We start from the raw sequence: 12,196 nt of genomic DNA, 5'->3' as shown, positions 1-12,196 counted from the left end.
CCAGATGCTTTGGAAAGAAAGAGCACTGATACTTCTCCAATATTCTTTCTCAGCCCATGGTCCTGGAGGACTCTTAGTGAGTCACAGTCAATATGCTTGTGTTCAGTAGCCTTAAATGGTTTGTTTCTCACATTCACAGCATTGCACAAAAATTAATTACTTAAATGTTACCTGAATGAATCCATGAAGCAGTAATAGTTTTGTTTGATGGTTTGGTAGTTTCCCAGTTGTACGATAATAATATTTCTGTATCCTTCTCATGTATGTGTTGTACACAGTTTTTGGTTGTAGGTGTCTAAATGTTGGGGTTCCAGTACAGGGCACTGTAGCATTTAGGATGCAGGCCTCTAGTACTTGTGAATGGAGTAATTTGTGCTCAAACACAGTTTGCAGAACTTGCAGGTTTCCCTAGAGAATCCAAGAGAGTTGTTGTATATACCAGGTTTGGGTATTCCAGGGCACTTTGCTGCAGCAGTACACTTTTCATTTCTGAAAGTTAAGGCCATGTTCCATGTAGGTAGAGCAATTCATAGGGCTCAGCCCAGACTCCAGGTACAGCACTCTGCTGCCTGTCTCCCTGCACAGCAGCACAACCCTCTGGTGTATCAGCTTCAGAGCTTTTGGTCTGTGGGGCATGTCCCTTTTTGTTGTTGAGGGTACCAAAGTACTCCTGCCATCAGGTAAGTGCTCAGTGTGGTTAGAGCACAGCTGTTTAATAGCACTCTATGTGGATATTTCGTGTGAAATACAATGGTAAAAGAAAGTGGATACAGTGCAAGACTGGAGGAGAGTCAGTCTTTAGCTTAATTTGCCAAGAAATATTTTCATCTGTGTCCGCTGATCCCTTCTGCCATCTGAGTCTGGTCTCTGTGTGTGTGGACTTGTATTTAATAACTGCCTTTTAAACAGACCTGCCTTCAGAAGCTTTCATGGTAGATATGGTTGATGAAACCTACAAAATTTAGAAAATTTAGTAACATTCTCATTTGACTGCACATCTTATCTAGTGTTACGTGTGTACACAGAATGATCTCAACAATTCCTTCTGCAGAGATGCAGATGTTAACAGCCTTCTTGTTTCTAACATTTGTAATAGAAATTTTCATTGATCAACTACTGTAAACTTCAATGTGTTTTTTGGGTATGAAATTTAAAAGAAAAATAAAGGTGCTTATTACTACTGAACTGAGGTCAATTTTCTAGTACTAAGGAGTGTAACTGCATGCACTTTCATCTGAGAAAATGCCTCGTTTAGATTCCTAAATACCTGACATTTAGCATCAGATGTGTGTAGTAATATTTTGGAGTACTCTGTTATAACTGATCTTGCAAGGGATTAGAAGCAAGCTGGGTGCAGTGATTAAAAAAAGAAAAATAGCCTAAATTTGAGATTTTAGCAAGGTGTTGAAATGGATATAAACTAACAAGAAAAAGAGAGAACTGTATTTGTCTATTGTTACAAGGTTATTGCTTGCATTCATGCCAAGAGGACTTTTCAGATTGTCTCTGAAATTGCCTTTTATTAAGTTCTTTCTTGAAAAGCCTTGTGTTCCTACAAAGCTTTTCTCTTTAAAAATGTAAACCTGCTTGCCTGAAATTTCATCCCTCGCTTCTACTGATTGGAAATCTTCTGTTTCTTTTATTTAAATCTTTTTCTTAACAAATTGAAAGTAGTTGAAAGTTCTGTCTCACTTCTTACTTTTGCTTGCTCAGATAAAATTTCTCTTTCAATCTTTGCCATCAGTGTTAACAAAAGTATTGTGACAATTATTTTTATGAGTATTCCTCACTGTACTTGTTGCTTTTCGTTTCCCCCTTTAAGAAAATTCCGCAGTTTCATTTGATTTACATTACAATCTTCAGATTTCTTCTGGAAAAAAATAATTTGGTATTCACCCTCTTACACGTGTAAGTCTTTTGGCAAAGCAAACATTGGTCTGCTGAGCTGAGTTTCTGCCCAAGTCTTGCTGAAGCCAGAATAATATGAACACATTGAATGTTTTACTGCGTTCCAAATACCTACTGGAAGTTCAGTGTTATGTATGTTTTTATTAACCAGTTACAATATATTTCCTTTCCTCTGGCAACAGGTTGTCTTGGCTCGAGAATTGGCAAGTTCTAGAGAATATGCCAGTAAGTATTGACTTCTTTAACGTTAACTTTTTGAAAATCTAGTATCTATGTAGTCCAGTTACAAAACACCTGTTGAAGGAACAGAATTAATGGTTTCATGTTAATTATATGTAACAAAAAACTCCGAAACAAGATGGGCTTCATTTACTTGTACCTGTTGCATTTTTACTCTCTCTTTTCTCATTAAGTTAAAATTCTAGAGAAGCGCCATATCATAAAAGAAAACAAGGTACCATATGTGACACGGGAGAGAGATGTGATGTCCCGCCTGGATCACCCTTTCTTTGTCAAACTCTACTTCACCTTCCAGGACGACGAAAAGCTGTGTATCCTTTGCATATTAAAACTTGCTGTAACACTTCTGTTAAGAGTAACAATGCCCAGGTTTGGTTCCTTGAAAAATGGTCTAACAGAAAAGATAGAAATTACTTGAGATGTTTAAAGTATCCTGATGTATGTGATGCAGTTTTTGTAGTCATGCTTTTAACAGAAATTTAGCAGATCGAATGAGTGGGTCCCCCAAAGAGAAGAGTAGGTGTCTTGTGGGACAGGGGAGCAATTAAACAAATTGTCCATGTGGTAAATGGTGAAGGGTGACTTGTAACAATCCAAGTTTAAAATAATTTAAAAATTCTACATCAAGGAGATGCATGAGAAGTGTTTTAGAAGTGTTTTATTCCTGATGTATGTGTGTGTGTATCTATCTATCTGTAGTAGAATGTAGTAATTTCTGCGTTTAAAGTAGGGGTAGCCAGCTCTATTTCCTGCTAGTTTAATTTCTACAGTTAGAGCTTTTTTTTTTTTTTTTAATGTAAAGATGAAGGTGCTTATAGAATAATCTGATTCCTCTGTTTGGGCTACTGTGCTACTGTTTCCTCAGCTCTCTCTAGCAGTAATTGCAAAGTGTAGTTACATCCTGGGCGCTCATTGCTTCGCATCTGTTTTGTTTTGTGTTTTTTTTTTAATCTTGCAAAGACCATGTTAATTATGTGAATTTCCTCTTAAAGCCCCTGCTTGGAATTGGCTGTGCCAAGCCTAAAGACATAGATCAGTCTAGGGTCAGTAGTAAGTAGTTTTCTGGTTTTCCCAGAGGCACTGCTGATAGTGCCCCATATATCATCCAGTGTGAGCTCACAGAGCCTCTTCTGTAGTGCCAGCACTTGCTCTGGTACTTTCCAGGTGATGGGACAATTTTTAACTTCTATCAGTTATTACTGTAAATAACTCCCTTTGAGGGCAATTATGTGTGTCATTTAAATTAATTAGGTCAGTCTCTGGGAAAACTACAGTTAACCCTTTATGTAGTTTTTGCTATGCCAAGAAATTTGGACTCGTGTCCTAGGTTGTTAATATATTCAAGAAATTATTTGGGATTGCTACTTGTAAAATTTCAAATTAACCAACTTCTTCCCTGTTGTTCATGTATTTTTAGTAATATTCTTGTCTTTGGAATAAGATGTGGGGATTTTTGTTTTAGAGTGGCTTAGAGATCAACCTTAACTAAGTTGCATTCAGATTTTGGACTTAGCTATGCCAAAAACGGAGAGCTGCTAAAGTATATACGCAAAATTGGCTCATTTGATGAGACCTGTACTAGGTTTTACACTGCTGAGATTGTATCAGCTCTGGAGTATTTGCATGGCAAAGGAATAATTCACAGGTAATACAAAATTGAGACAGACATGCAGTTGATCATGTAAGAGGTGGGTTTTTTTCTAAAGATGTTCTTTGTGAAGTTAAAAGCAAAGGTGGATTTTGTGGAAAGCTAAAGAGCACAAATTGCATTTGTTCAGTGTCAGTAGCTAAACATAGCAAACTTGAGGAGGAGAGCCAGTCGCTGTTAGACCAACTGTTGGAGCAGGAAAAAGTAAGAAAACCTTCTGGCCTTGAATTAATGTTACCAAAAGCTTGTCTTTCAAGCTTCAGGGGTTGGGCTGAATACCAGAAACTTGACTTTTTGTTTAACTACTTATTTTTCTGTGCTGTTATGTAGCAAAAGTAATAGAATTCTTTTTGTGTGGGGCTTAATGTGTAAGATATGATCAGGTAAAATTAATCTATATCAGTTTTCACTGAGTGAACAATTTCCACAAAGCTGCAGCTGCACAATAATTTGGTAAGTAGTGAAATTAGCAAAGGTTTGAGTAGTACTTTAGAAGTTGTTCTTGATGTAACATATTGTTTGGATAATCTTTTTTGTCATTCATGTTTATTAAATAAAGCTTTAACTGCTAGATATATGAGCTGCAGAACTTCTGTTTGGTTAGAAATCTAACATGTCTAGGTTACCAAGCAGTTTTTGTGGGACACTAGATGCTATTTGGCAAAAAGCTGACTGATTATAATTCTGATAGCATTATTTCTTTCTATAGTTATTACAAAGACAGGTTTTTCTTTTAAATACAAGTTTTTGTGAAATAATTTGAATTAGAATCTAAGGGGGATGAATGTGGAGGGTACTGAAAGCATAAGAATTTTACAGGGGTGGGGAGAAGTTCGAGAACTCCCAGCTCCACTTTGATTTTACAGTTCATATGTTTAGGCTGAGAGAATGCTTATGAAATGACTGCAGCATGATTTCCAGTGTTACTAAGCTTATACTGGAAAAGAGTTGCTTTATACTTGTTTTTATATGAAGGACCCTATGAGAAGCTTAAAAGAAAACAGTGGAATTGTGCAATTAGAGAGCTTAGGATGATGTTTATGAGGACACAGCTCTAGCAGTGCCTGAAAACTCTTGGGATTTTTTGCTGCCTGAAGAAATAGGACATGAGATAGAACCACTTTAAGATGTCAAGCTACCCTGGAAAATTTATTTATTAAATCTATGTATCTATTCTTGTATGTAGCTGTAGATTCATATTCCAGTGTTACTGTAGGGATACAATATATTATATAATCAGTATGTAAGTGTGTACAGAGTACAACATATCTACATACATAAGTATCTTGAAAAGCCCTGAGCAGAACTGTTAAAAGGGTCCATTCCATTCATGCACTTTCTACTTCTCTCTTAGGACAGGAAAATCAACAGGATTTTTATGACTTGTTGCTCTCTGTGCTAGTTTCCAGACTTTAAACTGTACAGCTCATACTTTCCTGCAGTAGGGGGCTTTAATCTGAAGAAAATAACACTGCATGGTGATTGATGGAAACGGCGTTCAGTTTTTACTGCTTTTTGCTTACCAGTCAAACAAAACAACTTCCATGCTCCTAGATTTCTTTATGGGCATTCAAAGATTCTGCTCAGGAGGGAAGTATGGAGGGTTTTTTGGATCAGCTGAGGAAACCTGTTGCAAAGGCATATCATATCAGTGCAGCTGATTTCTAATGCACCTTTTGACATCTCTCTACTGCTATCTGTTGTGTTTGTGGTGCTGTGAAGCCTGGTTTTATTCACAATAAGAGGGGGTGTCTGTGCAAAGGGCAGGCATTTGAGATGCAGATTATTGCATGGAGATGATCTATGGTTCTTACCTGGTCAGGACATTTGGCTGGGGCTGGGTTTGCCAGTGTTTGACTAACTGGAATTTTACACTGAGGAAACAGATGTAGAAAATCTTAATGCCATATCTGTCAGATGTTATTTAAATTAAGGCTTTGGAGTGAAGGGGCTTGGAGTTTTCTGTGGTTTTTGTGAGGTGAGGGTTTTGTTGGGATTTGTTTGGGTTTTTTCTTTGTCTCATTTTTTTAAAATTTTTGAACACATGACATGCCCAGTAGCTTAGTTTTGAGATGATTATTTGCTTGATATTTTACAAAAACAGTTAATGAATGGATTGACCAAAATGTTTGTCTGCAGATTGGCTACAAGTTATAGAAGGTGTTGTGACAATGTTTATAGAATGCCTACATCACTTATTATAGCATTATGTACCTAAGTCAGTAGACAGTTCTTCAACTTCATTTTGTATACTGTTTGAATATAAAAATCTGTCTTTTCCAGAGACCTTAAGCCAGAGAACATCTTATTAAATGAAGATATGCACATTCAAATAACAGACTTTGGAACAGCAAAAGTGTTATCTGCAGATAGCAGACAAGGTTTGCTATTATTCATTATGTGACACTGATAATTACAGCAAGTGATCCTTTGAAAATGTACATGTATTTACCAGATTGTGACCTTCAAATATTATTACTCACCTAAATCACTAGAAGATCTTGAACGGTTTTGACTCTCACTACTTAGATTATGTCAGAGGAGGTAATATTTGGTGTAGTGGAATACCAGCAAGATTACCAGATATACTGGGAAGTTGAACTACTACAGATTACTTAGTTTTCATTTGCAAGACAAGAATACAAACAAATAGGTACCATGGCTCATGTGATACAGTCAGTTTTAACTCTGCTTACATGTTTAACTCCAGTGGCTGTCAGAATTGCACAAATGTGAAGGTTATAGAATTAGTATGTCTGCAGTTGTTACTAATAGCCTGTGAATAGATGCTGCAAACAATGCCTGAAAAAAGCACTAGGCTGAACTGAATTCAATTGACTTTTTTTCTTGACTGTAGCAAACTTGGGTTGGTAGATTTTATGATTAAGTACCTAAATGCCTAGCTTCTTGGACCAATTAAGTATCACTGAGATTGATTTGTTTTGTCCAGGCAGGTTTTGTGAATAGGTAGAGAAGTTAAATTCTCATGGCTTCTTTGCAGCATTATGTAACTTGCAGTGGATTACCTTTTGGGTTTGTGGTTGGGGTATTTTTTTGTGTTTGTTTTGTTTTTTTAACTGGATGGGGACAGGGGCAGAAGGGGAATATTGGCTTATGTATAAGTGTCTATCTGCTTATTTCTTTCTACTTCCTTAACAGCACGGGCAAACTCATTTGTAGGGACAGCACAGTATGTTTCTCCAGAACTGCTGACAGAGAAATCTGCCTGTAAAAGGTGAGGGGTCCATATTCCAGAACCTGACTGACTCTGTCAGGAAACTGTCAAATGGGGAAGAGTTGATAAATCAAGCAAGCAAGCTTAGTGTTTTAATGAAACAAGATGCTTGAGTCTTTCAAGAGGGCTTGAAATTTTTTTTCTTATCAAGTATTGCTACTTGTCTGAGGGCTGGTTTCCTCAGTTAATCTACTTTTAGAGTTCTACTAACAGAATTAGGTGGTGTTGGAAAAGGAGGTGTGTAAGGTGAAGTTGGATTTCTTACCCATGAATAGATCAGAAAAACTTTCTTCTGTTTTCCAAGTAATATAATTTAATTCCATTTTATGTAAGATTGCTCAAATATGGTATTTCCTGCTGCAGTAACAACAGAATGTCACGTGCTGTTCAGTTAAGGAGAAGGCTGCAGCTTTCTTTGACTTGTATTTGGAACAATTTAAAGCTATGTTTCCTAAACTGTATTTAGGATTTGCAACATTTTAAAAATAATCATCTCTCTGCCTGGTATGAGTGGTGCCCTTAAGAAGTTTCTTAACTCATTAAAATCACTTGTTGATGGTAACCTACTGAATGTTTGTCTATTTTATTGCAATGATGGAAGAGTAAGCTAGTTGCTGACAAATCACAGGTAAAATGGATCATTTCTATGAATGGTGTAGTAATTTGTGCCAGCATTTCTTGAAGTGATAGAGATACCATTAGACTTACCACATTTTATTTGAGTGAAGAGCTTTTAACTCTTTGGGCTAATGGAAAGACTTAATTAGAATATCATCTCCTTTTAGAAGTTGCATAATGCTTCACCTGTACAGAAAACTCATCATTTGAGTAGTTGGAAGTCTTTGTTAGTATTTTAATCTTCCATGAGGATTTTGAAGCTTTAATCAAATCTTTGGATAGCTTACCTCGAGGTAGAATAAGTTAAAAGTGTTCGTCAGGCCAACACACTAAAACTTAACTTTCCTTTACCCACCACACTAAAATGTAGCTTTCCCACATATACCATTATAGCCTGTCTCTCTCTTTGTGTCTTAAGAAAAGCTTTAAGCGAAAAAGGTAAAAAACTGTATTGTAATATATTATCTCTTTTTTTAAAGCCAAATATTTAGAGGGAAGTATTTAACCCTGAAGGGGCATATATTGAATTAAGTTAGATGCATCTTTGAATCATCACGTGGATATTCAGTATTCCTTTCAGAGTCATTACTTACCCTTTATTTTGACTGAGAATTCAGCAGTCTTCCACTTGTGCTCGGAGTCGGTTTTTGTGGGACTGTTACTCTAAAGTTTGTTTCTTGAAAGTTGTGTTGCTAACCTACTCTTCTGCCAAGGGCTGAAGTGAAAATAGTGTGGAAATTATACAAAGGTTTGCCTACTGGGTCCTTGCTATGTTCTAAGTAGCAGAAGGTTAAGAATTTTTCTTTTTAAATTACATTTTAAAGATTACTTTTACAGAGAGATGCTATGTTTTTTTCCTTTTTGTTTTGAAGCTCTGACCTCTGGGCTCTGGGATGCATAATATATCAACTCGTAGCTGGATTGCCTCCATTTAGAGCTGGGTAAGAGATTTGAGCTAATTATTTACATGTGCATCATGAATACATTGTCTCAGATTGGGTTTTTACCTTACTGAAGGTCCCTTGTGAAGTACTTCCATGATGCAGAGCTGGTATTAATGTCATGCCTGCTTTAATTTGTCCTTTTTGGTGTCATGAGGTTGCTCAGACAGCTGTAACTAGAGTTCCTGAGAGAGAGATTCCTTAAGCTATCTCAGAATTTCACATGTAATTTGTGCCATGATGGTAGCTATGTAACCGTATGTCAGGAGGTTGATAAGGCATATCCTCAACATTCTGTTGAGTCATTGGAGCTTTTCCTGTTACTGCTCGAGTAATTGGTGCTTACAGGATCTTAGTATTGCTTCACCCTGGGAAGATTTATGAGAATGTAACTTAACTTTTAGATTTCTTGTTTAATGTTTGTCTGGGTTATTCAGGTTAAGGTGAAAGAACCATGGGGAACTAATAACAAGAGTTAATATTTTTCTCTTCTGCAGAAATGAATATCTTATATTCCAGAAGATAATAAAGTTGGAATATGACTTCCCAGAAAAATTTTTTCCCAAGGCAAAAGATCTTGTGGAAAAGCTATTGGTAAATATTTATGCTTTTCTTCTTGAATGTGGTATGCTTGTCTTGGTCAGTTTTATAACTGACCAAGTACCTAAGTGCCTAACTTCTTGAAAGAAAAGGTATCACTGAAACTGCTTTGTCATTAAATGGTTTGATGACATTGGAAACATTCAGCTTCTGTAGTTCTCTTTTCTGAAAGTTTCTATGCACTCTTGCAAATCTTATAATATGAACTTCTGTGGACATTATTGACTGTGTAAGGGACTGTCTTGAAAATCAACATCTCTTATTAAACAGCACTTTGGTTTTTTTAAATCTGAATTTTAAAATATGGACAAGGAGTGTCTTTCTATGAAATGGAGGCAAACAATTCTAGATACTGTGCATTACAAACAGAAATTAAGATTCAAATACTTAGGCTTACATAGTTCTCAGATTGTTTTTGAGTTGTATAAGGGATCATTTAGTCAAAAACAGCATTCTGTACATCACAGGCAGATAAAATTTGAATTATAATTGCAATATTCATTACAATATAAATCCAGTTGCCTTGCATTTTAGCATGCAGTTACCTTGCACTTAACATGTCTCAATAGTCTCAGCCTAAGAATTGCTGTGCTTGTGAAGGTTTGACAAGTAGGAAGAAAAGGCAGAAGAAAATCTCACTGTTGCATCAGTGAGATTATAGTCATGACAGTCAAGGGGATCTGCAGAGAACATTTTAGGTGTTACAAGCTTTAAGTTCAATAGTCTATCATATTAGCAGGTGATGAGGAGGAAACACCTTTGTGGATGATGATAAATGAACCTGAAAGACCTATCAGTGTGTTCCTGTGTCTAAGACCAGTTCTGTGGCCAAGCCAGTGTCTCCTGAGTGGTGCAGTCCAGGTTGTATTAACCTGGTTGTGTCCTGAGAATTGTGTGATTTTAAGGTGCCTGAGAGGTTGATGTTTGACACCAACTATAGTTTCCACAGCTTCTTGGATCACTAGAATGTGAGGGTGGACTAAACTTAAATGAGGTGTGCATCACCAAGCCTTCTCTGTATGGTTGTTTCAGTCTTTACAAAGAAGCAAAGCCAAAAAATTGTGTGGACCTAAAGAAGTGCTCCTGTCCTTACATCTGCGAGCTGATGTAACAGAAAATGTTGTTGACAAGACATTCTGACAAATAACATCTCTAATTATAAACAACCTCTTCATTATAGATATGTATGCTTAGGGCAGGGGAACAAACTGGTTTTACATTTCCACATGGTGCTTTGCAGATGTGAATAATGCTTGCCCTTTGTCATTATTTTATGCAGCTTCACCTCATTTTAATTTGCTTAGGTTCTAGATGCCACCAACCGATTGGGTTGTGAAGAAATGGGAGGATATGGACCTCTTAAGGCTCACCCCTTCTTCGAGTCCATTGTGTGGGAGAACCTCCATCTTCAGACACCCCCTAAACTTACAGCCTATTTACCTGCCATGTCAGAGGATGATGAGGACTGTTATGGAAATGTATGCTTGTCTACTACTGTATTGGGCTCTGGTGCTGCCTCAGACTTCCATTATAGCATAATTATTGAATATTAAGATAAATAATATATTTTAATGAAACTGCTGATTAGTTATATTTTAACGGATATTTTAATTATTAAGAATCTAATAAAAGTTGCTGGTTAAATTTGTGCTAGATCAGCATTTGATCTGATAAAGTGAGTATTTTTAAAAATCAAGGCTGGCTTCCTTTTGATCAGTCATACTTTTTTGCATAAATGCCTGCTGATCCAGAGAGAGGAGGCTAGGGTTTTGCCCAAAAGCAAAATAAACTAAAGCATGCTTAAATTAAAAGCCACAGTTTAGTGCAAAATAAGCTTTTATTAAAAGACATTTAATTGCTTCGTTTTGTTTCCTCCTTTAGTATGACAATCTCCTGAGTCAGTTCGGTTGCATGCAAGTTTCTAGTTCTGCCTCTTCCCATTCACTGTCTGCTGCAGAGACAAGTACACCACAGACATCAGGAGGAAATATTGAACAGTATATTCATGATCTGGACAACAATTCCTTTGAGCTGGATTTACAGTTTTCTGAAGATGAAAAGAGGTTACTTCTGGCAAAACAGGCTGGTGGAAATCCTTGGTAGGATCTTTGAATGGAGCTAAATAACTTGCACAGCAATAAAGAATCCTGAAAAATAAGTGATTTTGATTCAAATTAATATTTGTCAATCTTCGTATTTTTAAGTAAACAATTAGCAACTAGATTTTTCTTGGCTTCTATTTTTAAAGCAATAGCAGCAAACCCCTAATATTATATTTGTAAAATGTACAAGGTGTAGAAGATGATGTGGAGTGTGTTTGTAAGATAGGCAGAGTGACATTATCCTGTGCTGTGGAGTCTTTGCTCTACACTCCCAGAGCTAGAAAAGGTTCTTCCTTTTTTACAGATGCCATAAGTTGTTGGAATTTTCTGCATGATAATATTCTGTGGATCTCTAACCAAAATACCTCCAGACTATGTAACAGCATTTCTTTTCACTCTTTAGAGAAGTCGCTCATGTGAATTTTTGTTGCTGTTTCTTGGTGGGGGGGGGATTAGGGTTTTTGTTTTTTTTTTGGTTGGTTGGTTGGTTGATTTGGGGTTTTCTTTATTTTTTGTTGCTGTTTTGTTTGGTTTTGTTAAATTTTTTTGAGGGGGATGTTGTTTTTTTTGTTGTTTGGGGTTTTTTTGTTTGGTTTTGTTGCGTTGTTTTTTTTTTTTTTTTTACCCCCTGTCAAATTTTAGAAAAAACTCTGGTTTGGGCTAAGAGAGTCCAAAACTCATGAACTAAATTTGTTCAGGACTCTCATGGAAAACTGTGCTAGGGAGTGACATGAAAAACTGCTTGATCATTAAAGCTGTTTCTGTGAAAGAATTACTTCTGGAGTAATAGTTATTTTTCTTTTTCTAAGGCATCAGTTTGTAGAGAATAACTTAATCCTAAAAATGGGTCCAGTGGACAAAAGAAAGGTAAGGGGTTTTTCTTAATTTTCTGTAGCAAGATTGA

At 36.5% G+C, this 12,196-nt stretch overlaps 1 protein-coding gene across 3 annotated transcripts in view; it reads left to right on the top strand.

The window, feature by feature from the left end:
* PDPK1 (3-phosphoinositide dependent protein kinase 1) overlaps window positions 1-12,196 on the top strand; it is a 29,078-nt gene that overhangs the window by 9,982 nt on the left and 6,900 nt on the right. For all 3 annotated transcript variants that reach the window (XM_066330349.1, XM_066330346.1, XM_066330347.1), the window contains exons 3-12: window positions 2,091-2,133; window positions 2,322-2,459; window positions 3,649-3,793; window positions 6,080-6,177; window positions 6,956-7,031; window positions 8,522-8,590; window positions 9,088-9,184; window positions 10,495-10,668; window positions 11,072-11,289; window positions 12,102-12,159. In XM_066330349.1, coding sequence (XP_066186446.1) covers window positions 2,091-2,133; window positions 2,322-2,459; window positions 3,649-3,793; window positions 6,080-6,177; window positions 6,956-7,031; window positions 8,522-8,590; window positions 9,088-9,184; window positions 10,495-10,668; window positions 11,072-11,289; window positions 12,102-12,159 — 1,116 coding nt within the window. The remainder of the gene's footprint in view (window positions 1-2,090; window positions 2,134-2,321; window positions 2,460-3,648; window positions 3,794-6,079; window positions 6,178-6,955; window positions 7,032-8,521; window positions 8,591-9,087; window positions 9,185-10,494; window positions 10,669-11,071; window positions 11,290-12,101; window positions 12,160-12,196) is intronic.

Source organism: Sylvia atricapilla, chromosome 15 (assembly GCF_009819655.1).
Source record: "Sylvia atricapilla isolate bSylAtr1 chromosome 15, bSylAtr1.pri, whole genome shotgun sequence".
NCBI classification, from domain to species: Eukaryota; Metazoa; Chordata; class Aves; order Passeriformes; family Sylviidae; genus Sylvia; species Sylvia atricapilla.
The sequence above is the reverse complement of the archived record's forward strand: the minus strand, read 5'-3'. Positions and strand labels throughout refer to the sequence as shown.